Here is a 25,203-nt window from a genome sequence, read left to right as displayed (position 1 = left end):
GAAGGATTTTACCACTACTTCTTTCAGTTTCTCCTTTTCCCAAGGATCCCCGTGAGTGTATAGACTGTGTATTCGTCCTCCTAGGAGTGTATTCGTCCTCCTATGCGATCAACTATAACCAGGGAGACTATAAGACGTTGTAGATTATTCCTGGTATAACTTCTCTCGTCTGCATCCTTGTTGTTCTAGGTGTCAAAAATTGGCATTAACTGTCATATTTGCCCTGATATGGCTAGCATTTTCCAAAATACAGTTTTAAGTGTATGGTTTACTTATTATCCACAAAAGCGCAAATAGTTTTGACCTGTCACGGTTTGCATAAACACAAATTACATAGACCTACGTTACATCATTGATTAAATAAAAGTTTACCGGACCCACTGACTGACTGGCCATGGTTTATTACATGTCATAAAAGTGAACCCTTGCCAGGGAATAATAGGCTTATTGTAGTAGAATACATTCTTTAATGGTACCCTCTAATTAACACCTGACACAAGGGATGGACCGTTTAGGTGGTTTATCATTGCGAAATCAACAGTCAACAGACCATGAAATGTTGTTTTAAGACTGTGAGCGAATAGAGAGCAACCCGTTTGGGTTTGTGGTCAGAGACGGTGTTATGCAGTTGGTGTATTCACGAAATATCATGAACTTAATAATAGATAATTGGTTATATTGTCCACACACAGGCGGACTGGGGCAAAAGAACCCAAATGAATCCCTTCTTAAAACTTCATAGTGTAACTAATTAATTTGGTCATATACAATAAAAGGTGACTAAATGTTTAATTTTAGATAACGTTAAATAATTTCTAGAGAAACCACTACACAAGTTCATATCACAGATGATTCCAGAGACAAATAGTTTATGAGATTCTAGTTTATGAAAAGCATTAAATTCCAAACAAGCCAATCTGTTCTCTAATGCTCGGGAATTATTACCACTTACATACCATAGTTTGAGATGTCGACTCAGGAAGCCGACCTTTCGATTCTTATAAGGCTCAGGACATTGACAAGGGGTACGCTTTAAAGTTTGGGTGTTATTTTAGCACATGGCTAATCTCATGTGACGTGTTATTACAAGCTGGTGGTTGATGGAAGTGAACACATCGCACACTGAAGCCGACCGTGTAAAACATGATCAAAACAATCATATGGTAAACACATTTAACAAGGCACTGATCCAGAGCAATTTCCGCGCACTGGTTGTTGCTTTTGTTATTGCTTTTCTCCCTGAGTACCCGGATGATATCCCAGTACTTTCGATTGGTTCGTGACCTTTGCTGCGCAACCCGCATGCGCAATTGACCGTATAGGTGTAGATTGATCAACAAAATAAAATCTTTTTTACTCGATAATATTTCCATCATTTTGAAAATGAAATGAAAACACTTTGAAGTTTAATCATCTGCCAGTGGTAAAAAATGTCAGGACTGAAAAAAACGAAGTCAATGTATGTCTATATATTTTGTCTTATAATCCTAATTATTATATTGCCATATTTGGCATGCATTTTGAAACTTAATAAAAAGCATACGATTATACTTATAGCGTATTTATAACATGACTGTAATATCTAGACATTTTATAGAATGCCAACAAGAATCATATTTCACACACACCCTAGGTATGACCTAGTGTATGTTGTCTGTCTCATTACGGCGAAAACAAATGATTCTGTTGAATGCTACCACAAATGAATAAAAACAAAATGCAAATATTAGAAATAAAACCGACTAAAGTCTGCAACAATGTCAGGTTATTACCTTGTTCGAGGAATGTATCCATCAATATCCACATAGGTTAAGTCCCGATTTTGACAGCCTCAAATTTGGATATAGGAGCCAATAGAGCTTTGGTCTGGATGTGTATGCTGTTTGTCCCTCTTCTGACAACAGTCCCATCTGCTATTGTAGTGACTGAGGCTGTTTTCAGGCACTGATATCTCCATATAATGGTACCATTCCTGCTGGCAGTTCGTCTCGTATTAGTTTGTATTAGTGTTGAAGAATTTTACTTGTTCTGTACTTCTCTCAGGTGATTGCATTAACATAACTACCCTTAATTGGTGCAGCTAGTTATCCCAGGTTTGAGAGCGAAACTTCGCGAATCAGTGACCAAGACGCTGTCAAAAATGGGACACTACCTCCACATAAAGGAACAATATGCCATTGATCTGCAGCTGACAAAGAATCCCGTTCCATGCCAAGTGTCTTTTAACAGTCTAATACCCGAAAAAGGGATACATCGATTCAGTTTTCACATTGGTGTATAATCTCATTGGTCAACTAATTGCATGATGTCCGCCATTCTTTAAAAGGTAATCTAATTAGCCAATAATGAGCATTAAATCCACTTGTGTTTTTCTTGGCTTGGTCATCTCCTCCCCCACACTCCCCACCCACCCGTACCATTGTCTTGCTAATTAACATGGTCTGGTGATCCTCTTACGCCTTAAATAAACAACTTGCCCGACTGGCAAAAGAGGAACACCCCCATCAACTTACTGGCGGTTAATACATTGAAGGAAAGATGTTGTTTTTACACAGGTACAGGGTACAGGACAGGGTGTAATCAGTATAGATTAGTAAATCTACATACATAAACATTACCTTTGACAAATCCACTGTGCAAGAAAAAGTAATTAATCAATCAGCGTGTTATCGGTTAATCCTTTGATCAATGTTTGTTTTGTATCTCAGCTGATAATTCGTCTTGCTGCAGTTCCATGAGCATATTACATAACATGTAATACATTTGTCACATCAGACCATCAATTCATAATGCTGAGTACATGTATTTACTCCAGACACAAGAAATGCGAAATGGGAACCTTTGGCGGGTAACCTGAGTGGTATTACCATCATACCTGTTATAAATGCATTAATTGACCATCAAGTGAATGATGACAAATAACATGTGTAGGTTTATACCACCAAACACTCAGCTGGTTACAGCAAAGGGATAGTAATCGCTGAATTGCATGCAATGTTAATTGCTTGAAAAAAGTTATGGGCCGACACTGTTTGGAGGATACGAACGGAACTTCATTGTTGCATAAGAAATACATATAAGCATTGGATGTGTACTGAAGTTAAAATTGTGTATACCTAAGTACATTTTCATTTGTCATAAATATAATATGTAATAGACATCATATGTTTACATGGCATGATTAAATATCAAGGTAAAAAAACACAGAAATAAGATCAAATTGAAAAATTGGATCAGTCACTATGCCATCTATGCATTAAAAAATCCGAAAAGCATATACACTGCTGGTATACTTTATTGCAATCAGACAGGAACTACTGGGGGTATTCTCAAATACATGTAACAGCATCTGATGAGCATCCACCTTTCCTAATGTCCCGCTGTTTGGGTTGAAGAAATTTTGTCAAGGTGGCCAGATGCCCAGTCCCTGTGTCCGTCACGGTCGAGGGAGCAGATACCGACAATCTTGCAGTTTGGTTTGGTAATTAGACTGTTGGCGAGAAACATTAATCGCTCTGGATCAGTTCCCCTCTAATTACATTGGGATATATACATGTAATGAGAAGAAGCATGAAAGTGTACATTCGATTTCGAAATGGCTAATGCTCAACTTGAACATAAGTTTATTCCTACACCTCGTTGGTGCAATATGCCGAAGGCCAAAGACAACCCACGACGAAGAAATACCGATACCTTGAACGACATCTTCAAGAACTGAGACACCAGTTTCAAAATAAAATGGAATGTTAACTGTTAGACAGTTTGCTGATTCAGCGTCTCTTCTTTCACATCTTTAATATATTTATAATGTACTTATAAATGTGTATGTATATTTATAATTATGTAATATTTTGAAACATTTCATAATATGATGTAATATAACTATTTATAAAAAAATCCTGTAATATGTAGCATGTTGTAACATGATTAAATAAAATCTGTCCATATAGTCTCCCGTTACCACTCGTGGCTTACGCCTTCTATGTTTTTTATGTGTTTTATATTTCAATGTTTATATGCTGAGACTGAAATGAAACACTATCTTTATACATATATTTGCCTCGTTTTCTCATTAGGTGTGTTCTCATTCGCATAATCCGGAATATCCTCTTCTATCAACACGTAGGCCTATCATTGTCTCTATAATCCAATGTTAATTTGCTAACGGACGGGACATCAACATTTCTCTTAACTCATCTGTTTGGACCAAAGGTCGATAGAGGGGAGTTTCCATGTATATTCTCACGCCGTTATCAAGATAACAGTTACCAGGTGAACAGAAGTATATATGCATAGTGACTAGCACCAAATTACCACCAGGTGATTCAGCAAGTAGCACATCGTTGGGGGCATGGGGAGAGTAAGATCAACAAGTCTAAATCCACTCCTTTGTCCAAGTGATGGAATCAATCAACATTCAATCAGCTTGTCTATCCTGAACGTTGTGCATCGACATGCCGCTCTATGCAATAAACAGGGAGTTGTTATCACATAAGTGGTATGTTTCGTTGTGTATCCCCATACTGTTTACTGCAGTATAAGTGAAATCTGCTTCACTTTGCGAATGACCAATCTTTTGAAGTTGATTTAAGTTCTACTTAAGTAAACTGCTACCTAACAGATTAAACTCAGATTAAAACATCTCATTCCAAAGTCGTGTTTTCTATTTCAGGTACTAATAAATACTGAATTTTTACATATGAGATATAAATCTATCGGTACCAGTTTGACGTGTCTGGTCATGAGTCAACTAACATAGTGATTATATATTTTTGACCATTACACGTGTCATTCACACGTCACGTATGCCATTCTAATGTTCTCTGATATATTTCATCATACAGCATTTATGTCATTCAATGTTTTGAAGCTCATATGAAAACATGAAAAATGTTACTGTTCCAGTTCCTTTTGAAGAGTGAAATTATTTTCGTTCTTGGAGTGTTCCATCCAATATAGTCATTATGGTTACAATCGGCCTGATTTTAATTAATACCTATCAAGTTATAGATGTTATACACGCGTGCATGCACACACACACACACACACACAAAACATCCGTAATTTGTGAATTCTGTTCGGACGATAAAGAAATATCAAATTTGATAAGAATCACTCTATAAATTATCAAAAATGTGGAACAAACTTCCGTATACTACCATTTCAGAAACATTGCGATATTGACCATGGAATAATGTTAACAATATGCAACCAACCCAATGTAATACAATACAATTTTTTCACCGCCTGTGCATACCACACTGTTGACGAATCTCTCAGGTGTGTTAGAGCGATAATCATATCGCGACATGATTAAAGGTCACATGCAACCAAAAAAATCAAACATAATTAAAACACAATTATCACTTCTTCATGACATATAATATGCATTGCTTATTATGAAAAAACGAATAAACAAAATTATAAGCGTATAATCGCTAATCAAAAGTGCAATATTTTGTACTTGGGTTTACCTCCCTCGAAACGAAGCAGCCGGGATACCGAACCCAGTCAGAGCGGATGGGTGTGCACTCAAGTGTAACGGCTGGTTCATTAGCAGATGCCGCCTTCACGGCTAATTGTGTGTGTATATATAGAAAGTTGGGTTTTGTAAATACATGCTCATTTTTTTGTGTATAACATTTTGCAATCAACAGACATCATAACATGTCATGTGCTCAAGTATCACACCTGCCTGTCTGTGTAATTACATAATGTGACAGAGACCGAACTCGGGCCATAAATCAATGCGTTTTGTTTATGGTGTATAGCCTGATTGGTGTTAAGTTCAAATTGCATGTGGTCAGTGATCGCAGTTGTGTATTGAATATTGTCATTAGCAGACAGGCAGGCAGACACACAGGTGTCAATAAGACATTGAGTTTTGTCTGTGACAGCGACATATCTATATCACAGTTAGAAATTGTGTCAACTCTAAATAATGACATTGCTTTTAAGTATCGAACTGAGAAAGTGACTCGGTAAGAAGAACGTGTGGTGAAATAGACAAATGAAATTATATAAACAGTTTATTTACTGTCATAACATACAAAAAGCTCGCGCCTGTGAGATATCAACAAAATATTATGAAAAAACTCACACCAAAGCCTTCACCGAGTACATGTATTCACCAGACAGCCCACTTCCAAGTTGCGCGAATCTATTTCACTGCGCACGTGCTATGAGCGCAGCCCAGCTGTTGAAACCCGTATTCCCCAGAAAAGTCTGGGGAAAATTAGTGAAACGTTTGAACTCCGATTTCGCGCGTTTTTTTTCATCGCGTTATTTTTCAACTTTGTAAGTTGAATTAGCATTTTCGACGCTTTGTTTCGGTAAGTCCATACCGAAAGGTATCAGAATCTGCAAAGTTGTGTTTTACGTTGCATGTGACCTTTAACAAACCTACAGCTCAGCAGATTTTAATAACTTACCTTTTTAATAAGAAAAACAAGATTTATGGATGTCTACTTCTTTTTTGTGAATAACACGAAGTTTCGGAGCATATGCTTGCTCCTTCATCAGGTGAAAATCAGGTCACAGTAATGCATTCCACTTCTTAATGCCCATCAAAGATTTAACTTACTTCCAGAGACTTCTTTAAGAGGCATAAGGCCAAGGTAGTAGGCCTTGTTAATTGGTGACTCTTAACTGCCTTGACTCACTCATCAATCAACAAGGGATTAGGTCCTGGGGCGTGCAAAGAACAATAATTTACCATCACCCACCAGTTATCTCCCCTTGTGGACATTTCCAAAATTGTACATTTTTGGAAATCTCATATTTCCAAAATTGGAAACATTGTTCTTAAATATGTCATGCTTTTTGCATATTTCATGCAATTCGAACAGCAACTGTTTGACTGCGTTATTCCTTTTTAACACATCCTTGCTCTTTGCTATTGCTAGAAGACTCTGAAAATTTACTTAGGTAAATAGGTAAATACAGTTTTAGCACACAGCAAATGCTTATATGTATTTCTTTTGCAACAATGAACTTCTGTCCGTATTCTCAAAATAGTGTCGGCCCATAGGTTTTCACATGCAATTAAAATTGCATGCAGTACAGCAATTAATACTCCCTTGTTGTAACCCGTGTTAGGTGGTATAAACCTACACATGTCATTTGTCATCATTCACTTGATGGTCAGTTAATGAATTTATAACAGGTATAATTAGTGGTAACACCACTTAGATAACCCGACAAAGGTTCCCATTTTGCATTTCTTGTGTCTGGAGTAAATACTCAACAGTATAAACATCGATCAAAGGATTAACCCATACTTTTATCTTACACAGCGGATTTGTCAAAAGGTAGTGTTTATGTATGTACATTTACTAATCAATACTAAATACACTCTGTCGTGTCTGTGTCTGCGTAAAACAACTTCCTTCTTTCAAAGGATTAACCGCCAAGACATTGATTCTCATTATTGGTTAACTAAATTACTTTTTTGTAAAGAATGGCGGAGATTATGCAATTAGTTCCCAGGTATGCTATCTTGGGTGACCAATGCGACTATATACCAATGTGAAATACCTGAAACGATATATCACTTTTCGTGAACATGTATTAGACTGTTAAAAGACACATCATTTGGAACAGCTGCAGGTGAATGACATACGGCTCGTTTTTGTGGATATTGATGGATACATTCCTCGAACAAAGTAATAGCCTCATTATAACTACCTGTTTTAGTTTTAATAATTGCATTTTGTTTTTATTCATTTGTCGCAGCATTCCACAGAATCCATGATTTCGTCGTGAAGTAATGAGACAGACAACATACACTAGGGCGTGTGTGCGAATTATGATTTACAATGTCTAGATATTCAAGTTATAAGTAAAGGCAGATCGCCTGATAATAAACTAATTAGGATTATAAGACCAAATAGAAAGACGCACGTTGACTAGTATCTACATACTGGTGAGTGGACATTAACCATGGGAATGTAGCAAGATATTTATTGCGCAGTATGTCACTTCGACCCCCACCTCGCTTCCGAGGAAGAAATCGTTATGTTATAAGTTGTGTCATGCCAAATCCTGTTGGCCATGATTCCAATACATATTTAACTACGAGTAGAAAGTAGTTTTGCTTTTCTAACTTGATGAAAACAAACCATAATCTCATTAATTCTTTAACAGACTTTAGCCCGTCATGTTACGATTATTAAAAATGGCAGCGCACTGTCGCGAACATCCGCCAGTCTGAGAATAAATGCTATTTAGGTTTGTTTTCACCGAGTTACAAAATCAAACTACTTTCTAGTGGTAGTAAAATATGTATTTGATTGATGTCCAATAGGATTTGCGTGACATATCTTATATCATAACAATTTCTCTCGAGGAAGCGAGGTGGGTGTCAATATAACACTACTTACAATATTATTGTCACTTCCACCACGACCTCGCTTCCGAGAAAGAAATCTTTATGCTTCAAGTTGTGTCATGGAAAATATGTTTGGTCATCAATCATATATATATTGTACTACAAGTAGTAAGTAGTTTGATTCTTTAACTTCCGCGAAGCGATCTGGACAAATTTAAGATATCGTTCCAAGCTTCCACAACGCTTGTTTCGCACTCACAAACATAACTCATTTACTAAATGATTTAGCACGAACTGCGGGGTCCGGTGGAAATTAGTGCATGGTGACACCATCACTCGACCCCCCAGGACGGCAACGCAACGATTGACAGCAACGCAACGATTCGTTTTGCTTTGAGTAAGTTTCGTTGTTCAGACCATCCTTTAATGTTGGAATAAGGACGAAAAGTAAATATAAAACAACATGAGTGATTCTACCCTCTGTGTATTGTACTTACCATTGAATCAGAGTACCAATTCTTTATTGAATGTTCATTTTACTGTGATCTGAGAAACAGCCTTCTCCCACAATACTACATAAATAATCCATGTGAAACATTGACAAAAAGAGCGAAGTTTTTGAATATAGAATATAAGATTAAATTAGACATTGTACACGTTAGCATACAGCTTAATATTATATATGGCGCTGGATTGTATTTTCATCTTTATAATTGTAAAACGGGTCGGTGGCCCTTGTACGAAATTAACTCTCACTGACTAGATATAAGCTTATGATGATACATATTTAAACTCAACGTGACAAATTCACTTTTCACCCACAACATTGAACACTTAAAATGTGTTCACTGCAATTTCGAGTAGTCAAGTCGATAATCCTTTCGTTAACCCCTTAAACAATCATTACTAAAACAACACCAAACATCAAAGACTACCGCCAGTCGCCTTAACGACCCCATGAAACACTCATGCCGCCCCATGCCACTATTGCAATTAGCCCATGCAGAACAATAATTTACCATCACCCACCAGTTATCTCCCCTTGCGGATATTTCCAAGATTGGAAATTTTGGGAAACATCATCTTTCCAAAATTGGAAAGTCTTGAAACATCATCTTTCCAAAATTGAAATGTCTTGGAAACATCATCTTTCCAAGACATTTCCAAGCTTGAAATGGCTTTAGATGGATTTTCTGTCGAAAATATAAGCCATAAAGTGAACTCTTCTCTCAAGCAACGCCGTATCAAATTGTCTTTGCAGTATATTACTAAACTATCTTCTAATCAGTCGAACCCTGCATATAACTGTGTCTTTCATCCTCTCTATGAGGATCTGTACAACAAAAGGTCTTCTCTTGTTCCGCCTCTTGGGCACAGAATTAAACCATTCATTGCGGCTGCCGGCATTGAGCTGGAAAATATAGCTCATTCCCGTTTGCTTTCTTATCCTCCTTGGCAATTGGTGAGGCCAGATGTTGACTTACCATTAACCACATTTAAAAAAAAGCTCTTAAATATATAAATAAACACCGTAAATATGAACAATATATCATCTTTTCTGACTCTCTTTCTTGCCTTCAGGCGATTAAAAATCTTTCTGGCAATCATCCACTTTTATTAGAAATTCTTGAATTGTTTAATGAGCTTGCTACTGGCCAATGTGACATCATCTTTTGTTGGTTACCCAGCCACGTTGGCATTTCTGGGAACACAATGGCTGATATTGCTGCTAAGGCAGCACTCAACAAATCTGTGACACCACTTCTTATTCCATACTCTGATTACAAAGCTAGCATTAGAACTTACATCCGTGATCTGATGCAAAAGAAGTGGGACACCCAAGCAGGTATTAATAAATTACATGCACTAAAACCAACTATCGGTTACACTTACTTGGGTTGTCAGTCCAGATTTGAAGAGGTCATCATACGACGATGTCGTATTGGCCACACAAGATATACGCATGAGTACCTATTAAAAGGTGAGGATCCTCCGTTTTGTATCCCTTGTGATGAACGAATCTCGGTCAAGCATGTCTTGCTTGACTGTGTTGAGTATTCCATCACAAGGGATATCTATTTCAAATCACGAACGATGAAGGATCTTTTTAATAATATCAGTTCTCATTTAGTTATTGCGTTTTTAAAAGAATTAGATTTGTTGAATGAATTGTAAATAGATAAATATTTTATAATTGGTAGTTTAATTGAGCAGCTGAGATTGTTAGTGGCTGTATCCTCACAGGGCGTTGAAGCACTGTAAAAATATTGTCCTCCTGTGGGGGTACGTAAGTCCCAAAACATTCAAACTAAATTTAAATATACCATTAGTTTTAATCGTAGAATATGTGTTATTTTAACTTATGGCTAATTTGTCAGAACTTGCTGACGGCTGAAGGGATGGTGTAAATCCAGCTAGGGTCCATGCAGGAAGCAAATGTACTGTAAGTCCCCATGGTCCCTAGTATGGTGATCTAACTTCAGTTGTTAGCGATCTATAGCCCATTTTTATATTGTGTTGTCCCCCATAGTTAAAATGTTTTAAATTCAATTACTAGTTTTACATATATATATGTGATAATCTAGTTATTTTACTGTCCTTCGTTGGCAGAATTTTATAATTTCACTTAAATTGTTGATATATTTATAACTTGCTTTAGTCACGATATGGCTGAAATATTACCGATGTGACTAAAAATCTTAACTCACTCACTAACTCACTCCAAATTGCCTTTTGCCGTTTTGACATTGGACTCCCTGATGATCTTAATTTCAGGCACATCTCTATCCAGGAAATGCATTTTCTAGTTTCCGTTAGTTTTACTTCAAACCGGTTTTTCTTTGGTGTAGTCTTCTTAGTATAGGATGGTTTTGCTTTGGAAACTGTGTGAATTTCCTCCAAGGTTCGAGCGGCAGCATAGACACAACAATTAACTTCATGTAATGAGCAGTCCGATGAAAGTTTCATAAAAATAATATCATTTAATAAATTGACTTCATTTTTGGGAAAAGATTCATTTGTTTGTTAAATTGGCCTCCGATTTTCTAAAGGTATGCCAGATATTTCATCATAAATCGAATGACACAAAATATACACAGGATTTTCGGAAAGATCTGCAACTGAGGAAGAGGAAGAGTGAGGGTCTGAAATTTCGGGGCCAATTGGCTCTATGCCGGAAGAGTTTCCATCAGCAAGAGGAAAGAGGTTGACACGGACGTCCATAAGAAGTTTTGGGTCTGCTGCCACTTGAGCATTCTGTTCATGCAAAGGTTCCTGACGGGCACCAGTTGTGGGTTGAACTGGCTCACGGGGCAAAAGGGATTTTTAAGACGCCGGAATTGATCTCGGAGATTTTGCTCCGTCAGGTAAGCATACATGGGCATGACATTGTCCCAATGCAGCTTCAGCGACTTGCCATTGATACGTGGATTTTCAGGCCATCCTGTCGCTCTCGCACACTCAAGTAGTGTGGTTTTAAGCTGGTTTGACCAAGATATTCTTGGTCGGGTTCTGTGCCTTCCCCTGGAGCAAGTCCGATCTCCAGTATGGTTTGTGTCACTACCGGAGGAAGGCTGACTGGGCTGCGGAAGAGAATTGAAACTTTCCATTTGGCTGTCTGTAACCAAGTGAAAAACCAGCTTCTGGGGGTCAGCCCTATCTCGGTGATGCACGTTTGGTTCAGGGAAAATAATTCCCCTATCTAGCCCCATCACAGAGAGGCGTACATCATCAGGCCCTTATTATTATGTTTTACAGATTAAAGATTGTATGCAGCAAAGAGGGTTCGGGTGATCCTGGCACAGTCAGGCTGGTAAGGCTCATCATCAGCTCAGGGCCCTTGCCCCCTCTACACGCAGCCCAGACAGCGAATGGGACTTCTCCCAGGAAACGCTGCCTAGTCGAACCCACCAAGAACTTTCCGGAGAATATGAAGGCTCCCCAACACTGCAGCCTTCTGCATTACCCAGAGTGTCAGAAGGGCTGTACTCCCGGTGGAGAACCCGGGCACTCTCCTGATTTGCGCCAAGAGATCAGGAGGTACCAAACCAAGGGCACCGAGAACAATGGGGAGCCTGACGACAGTGTACTGGATGCAAGCGAGACATTTCAAAGGCGAGGTCCGCATATTTATCATGCATTTCCTTAATCTTGTCAATCACATTCCTGTCAAAAGGGACAGAAAATTCAATGATATAAATAAATTCATTGGCTTTATCAAAATGGACAAGATCAGGTTTGTTGGCAGGAATTCTTCTGAGGCTGTATATGGGCCTATTCCACAGAAGTTTGAAAGCATCAGTTTCCATGACGCCCTGGACATGTTCAGGGTCGTACCATGGATGGACCTCGGAGTCAAAGCCACAGGCATGTCGGAGACGGTAGTAAAATCAACGAGCCATGCCATCAGGTCGTTTAAGATATGCTGTTTGTGCCAAGGAAGGGCATCCACTAACAAGGTGTTGGACAGTCTCTGTGAATTCATTGCAAAGTCGACATTTCATATCGATGTTTTCTTTAAGAATCACATTTAGGCGATTGTGAGTTGAAGTGACTGGTCCTGAGCAGCAAAAAGGAAGCCCTCAGTTTCACATTTAAGACCAGCCGACTTCATCCAGGCGAAGGAGTCGATGGGATTGCTATTCTGTTCAACACACTGCATGTACACACGATGCAATGGCTTCTCAGAAAGCTTCTCCACAAAAGACCGACTCTGAGCAGACTTGGTAAAGAACTTCACCTGGTTTACTCCCATCGCGGTACCGTCCAGCAGTACATCGCCATCAACAAAATCTACCTCAAATTTCAGATTCTGTCCAACAACCTTGGCACGCTTAAAATAGCTGTGGAAATCCTTGCTTTCATCATGAGTCTTCACATGTATCACTAGAGGATCATCTGATAAATAAATATGTGCAAAAGTACACAATAAAATTCTATCATGAAGAGCCTCCACATTAATCAAACCCCAACCTCCAGAATTGATTGGCATGTATAAACGGTTAAGAGAGGAACGAGGGTGGTGGGCTCTGTTATCAGACATGCCCCTTCTGGTCAGACGGTCGAGACTCTGGATGTCTTGTTTTGTCCAATCAACTACTCCAAAGGAATAGGAAAGGACTGGCACAGCAAAAGTATTGGTGGCTTTGACCTTGTTTTGAGCATTTAGCTCTGAGCTCCAGATTTTCTTTAAACGAGATTTGTACTCAGCCCGAAGTTGGTCTTGAATCTGGGCATTCTGGAGCTTGTCTCGAACTTGCATTCCAAGATAGGTGTTGGCCTGATCTTCCACAAGATGCTCAATAACTCCTCCCCCTTGTTACTTGATCAATCCATCATTAGTTACCTTGCCTCGTTTCAAATGAAGAGTATTACATTTGTCGAGTCTAAAAATGTCATGCCATATCATTAGAAAAGGACTCGACAAGGAGAACCTGGTCTTTCAAATTGGAATCACCTTTGGCAAGGAGCTCGATGTCATCCATGTAAAGGAGATGAGTAAGAGGTGTTGGGGATCTGTGGTGAGGAGGTCCGGGATGGTAACCCTCCTCTTTATTGAGCAGAAAGCTCAAAGGATTTAAAGACAGACAAAAAAAGCAAAGGACTAAAGGAATCCCCCTGAAATATTCCCCCTCTGATTGGAATAGATTCCAATGTCTGCACCTGCCCTTGCGAGTACATCTCAAGTTGAGTCGACCAGCAACTCATTAAAGACTTGAGTAAATCAAGTAGTCGCTCAGGGAGGTCAATACAATGAAGAGACTTCAGAATCCATTCGTGAGGGACAGAGTCATATGCTTTTTTGTAGTCAATCCAGCACATGGAGAGGTTGCGGTGATATGTTTTAGCCTCTTCCAAAATCATTTTCTGTACAAGAAGTTGATCTTTGCACCCCCAACATCCCTTTCTTGCTCCCTTCTGCTCTCTGTAAATTATATCATTGGAAGAGCAGTAAGATGACAGGAGGTGTATTAAACACCCTGTGAATATTTTGTATTGTGTATTCAAACATGTGATAGGGTTTTTGGGATCAGTCAAGCCTCCTTTTTGGGAAGGAGTATTGTGCGACCTTTGCAGAACCATGGAGGAACATGACCTGTGTCCACAAGAGAATTGAAACAGTGAAGTAATGGTGTTTGAACACAGGGGAAGAGTTTCCAATACCGGTTTCGAATGCCATCAGGCCCTGGAGCTGTATTAGATTTGGACTTTTTGATAACACTTTTCAGGCAATCTGGTGAGATTTAACAGACAAACGACCTAGTTACTTTCTCATGCATTGCATGGTCATAATCAAGGACCCATGGTGCCTCCAGGCTACAGTCACCGGGTACAGACCACAACTGTTTTCAGCACCTTTCATTGGCATTTATGGAAGGCCGTTTATCATGTTCACCATCACCGTTTGTTTGAAGTTGCCTGTAGAAGTGTTTTTCATTATTTCTAAAAAGTTTATTTTGTTTGATGAATTTATTTTTCTTTTCCCATTTTTTCTTTCTTTCAGTCCAAACCTTTATTTTTGCCTTAAGGGAATCGACAATTTGGAGAAATATCTTAACTTCAGATCTTAACTTCAGGCAAAGCTCTATCCAGGAAATGCATTTTCTAGTTTCTGTTAGTTTCACTTGAAACCGTTTTTTCTTTGGTGCATTTTTCTTAGTATTGAATGTGTTTCCTTTGGAAACTGTGTGAAGTTCCCCCAAGGTACGAACGGCAGCATAGACACAATTAACTTCATGTAATGAACAGTCCGATGAAAGTTTCATAGAAATAATGTCATTCAATAAATTAATTTCATTTTTGGGAAAAAATTCAGTTTAATTCGCCTCCGTTTTTCTAAAGGTAAATCAGATATTTCATCATAAATAGAATTAAACAAAATATACACAGGATTTTCGGAAAGATCTGCAACTGAGGAAGAGGAAGAGCGAGGATCTGAAATTTTGGAGCTAACTGGCTCAATGCCGGAAGAGTTTCCATCAGGAAGAGGAGAGAGGTTAACACGGACGTCCATCAGAAGTTTTGGGTCTGCTGCCACTTGAGCATTCTGCTCATGCAAAGGTTCCTGACGGGCACCTGTTGTTGGTTGAACTGGCTCACGGCGTATGAGATTTTTAAGACGCCGGAATTGGTCGCGGAGATTTTGCTCCGTCAGGTAAGCATACATGGGCATGACATTGTCCCAATGCAGCTTCAGCGACTTGCCATTGATACGTGGATTATCAGGCGACCCTGTCGCTTTCGCACACTCAAGTATTGTGGATTTAAGCTGGTTTGACCAAGATATTCTTGGCCGGTTTCTGTGCCTTCCCCTGAGGCAAGTCCCATCTCCAGTATGGTTTGTTTCTTTACCGGAGGAAGGCTGACTGGGCTGCGGATTTGAAAGATGATATTCTCCTTGGCTTTCGGTAACCCAGTGTAAAACCAGCTTCGGGGGGTCAGCCCTAACTGGGTGATGTACGTTTAGTTCAGGGAATAAAATTCCCCTATCTAGGCCCACCACGGAGAGGCGTACATCATCAGGCCCTCCGAATGTTATGTTGTATTACAGATTAAAGATAATATGCAGCAGAGAGGGTTCGGGTGATCCTGGCACAGTCAGGCTGGTAAGGCTCATCATCAGCTCAGGGCCCTTGCCCCCTCTACACGCAGCCCAGACAGCGAATGGGACTTCTCCCAGGAAACGCTGCCTAGTCGAACCCACCAAGAACTTTCCGGAGAATATGAAGGCTCCCCAACACTGCAGCCTTCTGCATTACCCAGAGTGTCAGAAGAGCTGTACTCCCGGTGGAGAACCCGGGCACTCTCCTGATCTGCGCCAAAAGATCAGGAGGTACCAAACCAAGGGCACCGAGAACAATGGGGAGCCTGACGACAGTGTACTTGGGATGCAAGCGAGACATTTCAAAGGCGAGGTCCGCATATTTATCATGCATTTCCTTAATCTTGTCAATCACATTCCTGTCAAAAGGGACAGAAAATTCAATGATATAAATAAATTCATTGGCTTTATCAAAAAGGACAAGATCAGTTTTGTTGGCAGGAATTCTTCTGAGGCTGTATATGGGCCTATTCCACAGAAGTTTGAAAGCATCAGTTTCCATGACGCCCTGGACATGTTCAGGGTCGTACCATGGATGGACCTCGGAGTCAAAGCCACAGGCATGTCGGAGATGGTAGTAAAAGCAACGAGCCATGCCATTATTATTATTATTATTTGTACAGATTTTGTACCCGCTCCCCTGACCTAACCGCTGTGTCGATTTTCATGAAACTTTCAGGGATGATTGCCTGTATACTGAAACTGATACAATGTTGAAACAATTCCGACTTCCTGCCTCCGATGGGGTCAGACAACCCAAAATGTCGAAATCTTTACACCTGAATAACTTAAAAATTATAAGAGATAAATGGACCAAATTTTCACTCAATGTAGGCAGCACCATTCTCCAACGAATCAACACATAGAAGAAGTTGGCCGGTAGGTTAAATCTTCCGCAATTTTGAAAAAACTGAAATTTTGGCCGATTTCCGCGTTTTGACGGTGCCTGTCTTCTTCTCGAAAACGGAAAACAGTACAATCGCGTTGAAAAGCCTATACTCTGGACACCTTTATTTGTTCAAGGCATGTTGATATCTTGAAGAGTTTAGGAGTTATCGCCCTTGGAAGTCGGTGAATTTTCTAAGACGCATTTTCATAGGGTTAAGAAAAAGGTCACAACTCTGCGAACCTGTACGTAATTGAATGGGAAACATTTTTGCTTCACATCATGGTTATGTAAAAATCAATACTTACGTCACCATTACGACACAAACACAACCTTTGCGATTTTGCACATTTCCGCACCTTTTTTACGGTGCCTGTGTTTAGCAACCTTCTGCTCCTGAACGGCAAATAGTATAATAGTGTTCTATATATCATTTTAAAGCTCACACCCAGGACTAGTTAGGTCGTTAAAGGTATGTCGATATCTTGAATAGTGTCGGAGTTATCGCCCTTGGACGTTGGTCAATTTTTCGCAAAACGCATTTTTATAGTGTTCACAGCTCTGCGAAAACACAATGTATTTCATGTTTGAAGGTACCAAACTGTAGATAATAACATATGAAAAAATTTTGCATCACATTATTATTATGTAAACGTCAATAGTTACGCCACAAAGGGGGAGGGACATTAGGATTTCCAATTTTTTCAGTTGTGAGATAACTCACTGAAGGAAGCGGCGATTGTTGCTATATTTTAGTGTCGCTTCCTTCAGTCAGTTAGTTATCTCATCTCACAGAAAGCGCCAGTAAAATCTGGCAACAATCGCCGCTTCCTTGTATTCCAGTGCCCACAGAAATAGTTCCCTCTTTAACAGGCCGTAACTCTGTCGTTCTCAGGTCTACATTCAAAAGAATTAGTGTTCTGGAATTGCCAGGATGTGATCCCTCCAGCAGTTTGTTTACCAGCCTCACTGAGAAGAATACACTTGACTTTTTGACCTCGACAAAGTCTGCAACACTTACCTGTAATCTTTCTTATAGTATATGCGTCCTATAAAGAGGCTACCACTGCAAAGCGTGGTCCACGTGCAGATATGGGAGACGATGTGAATTTCACCGACAGATGTAATTTACAATGACAAGGAGCTGTCAAATCTTTGCTGAAACATCATTCAATGCCCCCCCCCCAAATACTTGCCCTTGAATTGGCCTTTACATTGCATCGGCATTATCCTAGCCATACAGCGTCGAGAACAAGTTTTCATTAATAAACATTGTAACTACAGAGTCAGATATGAGTTTTATTTCAAATTGTTTTTGAATGGGTGTTTAGCAAATGTACTATATGCACACATAAATATATGGTTGTTTCACTAGTGCAGTATATGCACATACGTGTATGCGTCAGATAGCTAGGGTCATGGCGATCCCAGAACTCTAATCGTTTGGACCGTAGACCCAAGGATGGCGGAGCTACGCGCTGTTAAAGAGAGAACTATACCTTCTGTGGGAACTATTTAAAAGTATATGACCCCCGCGACCCCGGCTGCATTTCACCGATCCGCTCTCGTGTCAAAAACGTGTTCTGCCTGGGTTTAGACGCTTTCTAGCCCTTCTATACACTTCAAACACCCGTAACTCCGAGAGTTAAAATGGACGCTCCAGCTGACGTCCAAAGAAACGGTACAAGTAAAGGTAGCCACGGGGAGTGTATGGAGAAGTCTGAAAACCGTCAGTATTGCCCAGGAGGCAATCCCAGTTATTATTATTATTATAAAGCTTATTTCCTCCATATAATTATTGTACGTTATATACACATGAATACATTGACGTACATTGTGACGCCATATGCACACGTAATCTCTACCATTTCCTAGTGCTGCTCAGTTCACTTCAGGCCGGTAATGGATGCTACATCGCATCTCTGCGCAGGAATTTAAGACCAACTTCTACCAAGCCTCCTCCTCTCTTTCTCTGTATGTTTGTATGGTTCCTTGACGCGGGCTTCCCCACCACTGTGGCCTGTTTGTTATATACATCTAATTATTACGGTAATTGTATTTTCATTAACGGTTAATAAACGCTGTCCGCCTTGTGCGGGCCTATACAACAAAAATCCATGTTGTTATAATTTGCCACAAATGAACTTGACGTTCTATGGTGATACTGGTTTTGAGTATAAAATATCATTATAGTAAAAGCTCTCTGCAAAGTGTCAACTACTTAACAATTTGGTTATTGACAGTGAAACTTGCATGTATTTTTTCCAATATTTCACAGCACAATATTTCTAATTTTGTCATGTGGTTGTAGACTGAGGAATTTTATAAAGGATGTCTTGAGAACCATGATTCTTTGCTTGGTAAATTTGATCATGGCTGTATTGCTGATAAGGTTATAAGATACATTAATCACATGTTTGAATTCAGTTAATGATCCCTTTTCAGAACATGAAGTGTTTTCTAGTCTTCAAAACATTAAGAGTGGCAAATCAGCAGGACCAGATGGCATAGCCGGTGACTTTTTCAAGGCTTCTAAAAGTTATATTGCACCATTATTAACTAAACTATTCAATAAGTTATTTGAAGATGGCATTTTCCCTGAGACTTGGGGAAAGAGTATCACATGCCTTGCATAAATCTGGAAGCAAACTGGACCCAAACAATTTCAGAGGTATTTCTTTGATCAACTCAATGTGTAAAATTCTTACTTCCATAATCAATAACAGATTACAACAACGGTGTGATGACAACAACATAATCTCAGAGTGTCAAGCTGGCTTTAGACATGGTTATTCAACCACTGACCATATATTCACCTTACAAGCTATGGCAACCAAGTATTTATCAAAAAGGAAGGGGAGATTCTATTGTTTGTTCATAGACTTTACCAAAGCTTTTGACTGCATTAATCATCAAATATTGTTTAGGAGTCTTGTGAGCATTGGTGTGAAAGGGAAATTTATGAAATTTATCATCAAGATGTACTCATCATTATGTGCTTGTGTCAGAACTGATACTGGATTATCATCTTATTTCAACTGTAATGTTGGCACAAGGCAAGGATGTATTTTAAGTCCTCAAATTATCATTATTTTTATAAATCAAATATCATAAATGCTGGAGGATGATGGTGGAAGAGGTATTTTTATATCTTCACAAGCCAAGGATGTTTATTCTCTCCTATTTGCTAACGATGTCTCATCTGTATCTGACAGTGCTATGCAGCTCCAAAGGAAAATTAATGTTGTTGAAAGGTTTTGTGCAGAGACTGGAATGAACGTGAACCTGAAAAAGACTAAAATACTGGTATTTCACAATGGAGGTCCGCTCAGGGATTATGAGTAGTGGTTTTTAAATGGAACACAAATTGAGGTTGTTAATATGTATAGATACTTGTAGGTATTTTGTTTACTCCAAGATTATCATGGACAAAAGCGAAAACCTGTTTATCGTCTCAAGCGAGGAAGGCCATATTTTCTATTAACAATTATCAAAAATGTTTTAGATATATTAACCATCATGAATTGTTTAAGATATTTGACTCTATGATTGCACCAATACTCTGTTATGGATCTGAAATATGGGGAACAAGCTACTGTAAAATTATTGAAACTGTGCACACCAGATTTTGCAAGTCATTTCTTGAAGTCTGTAAAACTACCAACAACAACATGGTTCTGGGAGAGTGTGGGAGAGCTCCCCTCCAGTATCAATATATCTCAAGAGCAGTCAAGTACTGGTGCAGACTGATGCAGCTTCCACGAAACAGACTTCCTTATCAGGCATATCTAATGATGAAAACTCTCGATGATAATGGTAAAACAACATGGGCTTCTCATAAAAGGTTGATATTATTCCAATATGGATTTGGTTTCTTATGGATATCTCAAGACATAGGCTGTATATCCACATTCATGGTAATTTTTAAACAGAGATTCTATGACTGCTTCACTCAAAACTGGCATGCATCACTATTTTCGTCACCCAAATGTAAATACTATTCACAATTTAAATCATCTCTAAGCGTCGAACCATATTTAACCAGTGAATTGCTACCAAATCAACGTAAAATCATAACTCAGTTTCGGTGCTGTAACTTCAGACTCGCAGTGGAATGTGGCCGTCATACAAACACCCCGTATAATGAACGTCTCTGCCTCTTTTGTCATGCTGCTGGCCTTGATTACATCGAAGATGAATTCCATATTTTATTAGTATGTCCAAAATATTCCCAACAAAGATCTGATTGTTTTTCAATATATCTGACTCAACCACCGACAATTGAAACCTTCATCCGATTGTTGTCATCAGACAATATACATATTTTAAAATCATTGAGTAAATATCTTTCACAAGCTCGCCTTAGAAGGAATGAGTGAGTGAGTGAGTTTAGTTTTACGCCGAACTCAGCAATATTCCAGCTATATGGCGGCGGTCTGTAAATAATCGAGTCTGGACCAGACATTTGTCAACCAAGTCAGCGAAACTGACCACCCGATCCCGTTAGTCGCCTCTTACGACAAGATAGTCGCCTTGTTATGGCAGGCACATGGGTTGCTGAAGACCTATTCTATCCCGGATCTTCACGGGTCTAGAAGGAATGATTATCTGTAAAACAAATCAATACTAAACTTTACTTAGCTTTACTCAGTATGTATTTACTTTTGCCAAATGTATGTATTATGGGCCTTGGGCCTAAATTACCGACTAAACCTGTCTGTCTGTCTGTAATACACACTGACTTTTAGAAAGTGACTGAACCTAAGTTACGTAATTATTATTATATTTGGGATTGAATTTGTTATGAGGCAGTGTTATCTGGTGTATAAACAATGTTTCACCTGTTATACGTTGTACCTAAAGAGTCAGTGAGGAACATTTGTGTGCCATAATGAGACCAGGTAAACCCTGGTACCGTTACGATGTTACTTGCTTTTTTTTAGCGGTCTCCCATGATAGGAACTCTCCTGTTAAATAGTATGCTTTTAGTGTGAGCTAGTTTCATTCGTGACCAACTCGTGTTATTCCGGGATGAGACACCGAATCGTAAACACACAAAGTCAGCGATCCCAGCGAGGCTTCCACAACAATGGAAGCCTGATAACTGGTAATCTTGCTCACGCTCTTTGCGTTCCCCTCTGAGAAATATATTGTGTTTCAGTTTTGTGATTACAACCAAGTACATCCGTTGGCTATTTTGGGCATTAGATGAAAGAGTTTCCATATACATTGTAACTCAACAATCGCCATTGCCATCAGCAGCAAACTAAACGTAACTTCTGTTATAATTACTGTAAATATTTTCTCGTTCCTTCAATGTTTCTTTTAAAAACGTGAAGTTTCTTGGGTACTTTTAAAATACACGAAATTTCGACAACAATAATTGAAATAAGAAGTAGCGAGACATTTTTAATAGAAAAATAAGCTATGTTACTAAAGGGAAAACATTAGGCTTTCATAGTTATCCCCGCCGTGATATTGCTGGAATATTGCTAAAAGCGGCGTAAAACTCAACTCACTCACTCACTTCATAGTTATCAATGCGTTAGGAAATTGTCATGTTCTTGTCTGATAGAACACATTGCACAAGCGGTTGCTATATTTACTTACTGTGAAAAACAACAGGATGCTATTCGTATCCAATAGCCAAATGGAGGTGTAGGGTTGAGATTCATTTTCAAATTCAATTTAGCAAACTGGATTACTTTCATCTTGTTGTTTATACAAAAATATATACTCACCCTCTATGGAATGGCTTTTCTGACACAACACCAACACCGTTATAATGAACACACCTCCAACCTGTAATAGAAACGTACGCATATGGCGGCTTCAGTGTGTAGGGAATACTCAGAAATAACTTCTATACGTACTGCAACACTGCACATAGTGTCCAAATAGGTTTTTCGTATTTACGATATGTAATCATTAACCATTGTAACATTTAATAACTATCCGGATACGTTGACGTTAAAGGAATATTCAGATGGCAAATCTAAGCGCAGCGTTACTACCGTCTCTTGACGTAATCGCCAACGGTTACCTGCACGACGTGCCATAGCATTGTAATCCAAACTGAAGACTAGCCTTCATGTGTGTTCAGAGGATGTTCATCGATATGTGGTACTACAACCCTGTCATGGATGTCTGTGATGAAGCGCTGTGTATTCATTGTCTATTTTGTCTGAAGCTCACAAAGTCAAGTTGACAGTCTTGTGAGCTGCTCACCCACTCCTTGAACCCCGTCAAACGGTAATTGTTCCAAGATATTCTGTTGTTCATATGCAGTGTTTCTGCAGCGCCTAAAACGACCTCGGTCATCAACCATGAACAAAAGAAATTAGAAATTGACTGTCTGAATTTTACACGACACTGGACAAAACAAACGAAATCTTGTGATTCTGAGTAGGGTTGCACCCTCCTTATGGAATGATTTCTGACCAATAGTCAATGAATGAAAAACAAGCCAGAATTTCGCATATCACTAGGCTGTACCTGTCAGCTGAGGAGGCGCCACATTTGCTAACCAACAACGAAATCAATATATGTTCTAATTTATCGAGATTTAAGAACAGTTTATAAAAAGAAATTGTATTCGTCTATGCACGTGAACACTCAGAGTTCGTGAGTGAGTTAATATTTAATGTCACATCGGCAATATCTCAGCCATATCGTGACGAGAACAATCCAGACAATAAAGGTGAAAACATTTGGAAGATTAAAACCTACCGACGATGGACAGTAAAAATACTAGAGAATGACAGATATGAATATAAAAGTAGCGAGCAAAGCTAAAAAAATACAATTAAAGAAGACAATACAGTATAAACACTGGCTATAGGTCGCCAACAACTGAAGGTAGATCACCATACTAGGAACCACTGGGACTTACGTTACTTTTGCTACCTGCATGGATCCTAGCGCGATTTACACCGTCCCTTCAGCCTCTGGCGATTGTAGGAAAATTTAGCCAATAGTTAAAATGACACAATTACTATGTTTAAAATGTGATAGTTTATATTTCACTTTGAAAGTTTTGGGAACTCTCAAGAGGACAATAATTTTACGCTACTTCAACCCCCTTTCAGGATACAGCCACTAACAGTCTAAGTTGAAAATCTGAACTACCAATTATAAAACCTTATCTATTTACAAAACATATATCAAAATTAATTTAACAAGTCTATCTCTTTTAAAAAATCGATAATTAACTTTATTAAAAAGGTCCTTTACTGTTTTGATATTAAAATATTTATCCCATATGGTGGAGAATTCAACACAGTCAAGCAGGAAATACTTGACCGTGGTCCTCTCATCACAAGGGATACAAAACGGAGGATCCTCACCTTTCAATAGGTATGCACGAGTATATCTTGTGTGGCCAATACGACATCGTCGTATGATGACCTCTTCCAATCTGGACTGACAATCCAAGTAAGTGTTACCGATATAGGGTTTTATTTCATGTAATTTATTCATACCTACCTGGGTGTCCCACTTCTTTTGCATTAGATCACGGATGTAGGTTCTAATGATAGCTTTGTAATCAGAGTGTGGAATAAGAAGTGGTGTCACAGATTTGTATTCCCAGAAATGCCAACATGGCTGGGTAACCAACAAACGACGATGTCGCATTGGCAAGATCATTATACAATTCAATAATTTCGATTAAAAGTGGATGTTTACAAGAAAGATTTTTAATAGCCTGAAGACACGAAAGAGAATCGGAAAAGATTATGTATTGTTTATGTTTAGTGTGTTTTTAAATATATTTAAGAGCCGTTAATATGGCGTTTGCTTCTGCTGCAAAAATAGAGCTGTTATCGGGTATACTAGAAGATATTGTTCTGGATCCAATGACAGTGGCACTTGCCACCGCGCCACCATCCTTGGACCCATCTGTATATAAGGATTTGCATGTATCATATTTAGTTTTTAATTGATTACATTTTTGTTTATATTGTAATTCATTAGTTTCAGATTTCTTAAACTTTGTCAGAGTTATGTCAACTTCAGGCCTCATCAGTTGCCAAGGAGGAGAAGAAAGAAGACGAGAAGGAGATATATTCTCCAGCTCAATTCCGGCCGCAGCAATAAATGGTTTAATTCTGTGTCCAAGGGGCGGAACAAGGAAAGATTTCTTGTTGTATAAATCCTCATAGAGCAGGGTTAGATTTGTTAGAGTACAGTTTTGTAATATATTGTAAAGATAGTTTTATACGGCGTTGTGCAAGAGATGGCTCATCTGCCTCAAGAGACTATTGATAGAAGTTCTAAATCAAGAATCAAGAATTTTAAGGTTGCGTTTACAGGCTCCACCATACACGATGGAGCCATAATCAAGTTTGGAACTGACCAGTGATCGATATAGATGTAAGAGGGTAGCTT

The 25,203-nt window shown here is 38.9% G+C and overlaps 1 protein-coding gene across 1 annotated transcript in view; it reads right to left on the bottom strand.

Annotated features, from left to right (window-relative positions):
* Positions 1–25,203, bottom strand: part of LOC124254604 — a 47,486-nt gene that overhangs the window by 16,146 nt on the left and 6,137 nt on the right. Inside the window, exon 2 of the mRNA XM_046688439.1 lies at positions 22,557–22,617. Coding sequence (XP_046544395.1) covers positions 22,557–22,617 — 61 coding nt within the window. The remainder of the gene's footprint in view (positions 1–22,556; positions 22,618–25,203) is intronic.

Source organism: Haliotis rubra, unplaced genomic scaffold, assembly GCF_003918875.1.
Source record: "Haliotis rubra isolate DU_JTF1 unplaced genomic scaffold, ASM391887v1 Scf578, whole genome shotgun sequence".
Lineage (NCBI taxonomy): Eukaryota > Metazoa > Mollusca > Gastropoda > Lepetellida > Haliotidae > Haliotis > Haliotis rubra.
Note: the sequence above shows the minus strand (reverse complement) of the source record. Positions and strands in the feature narration are given on the sequence as shown.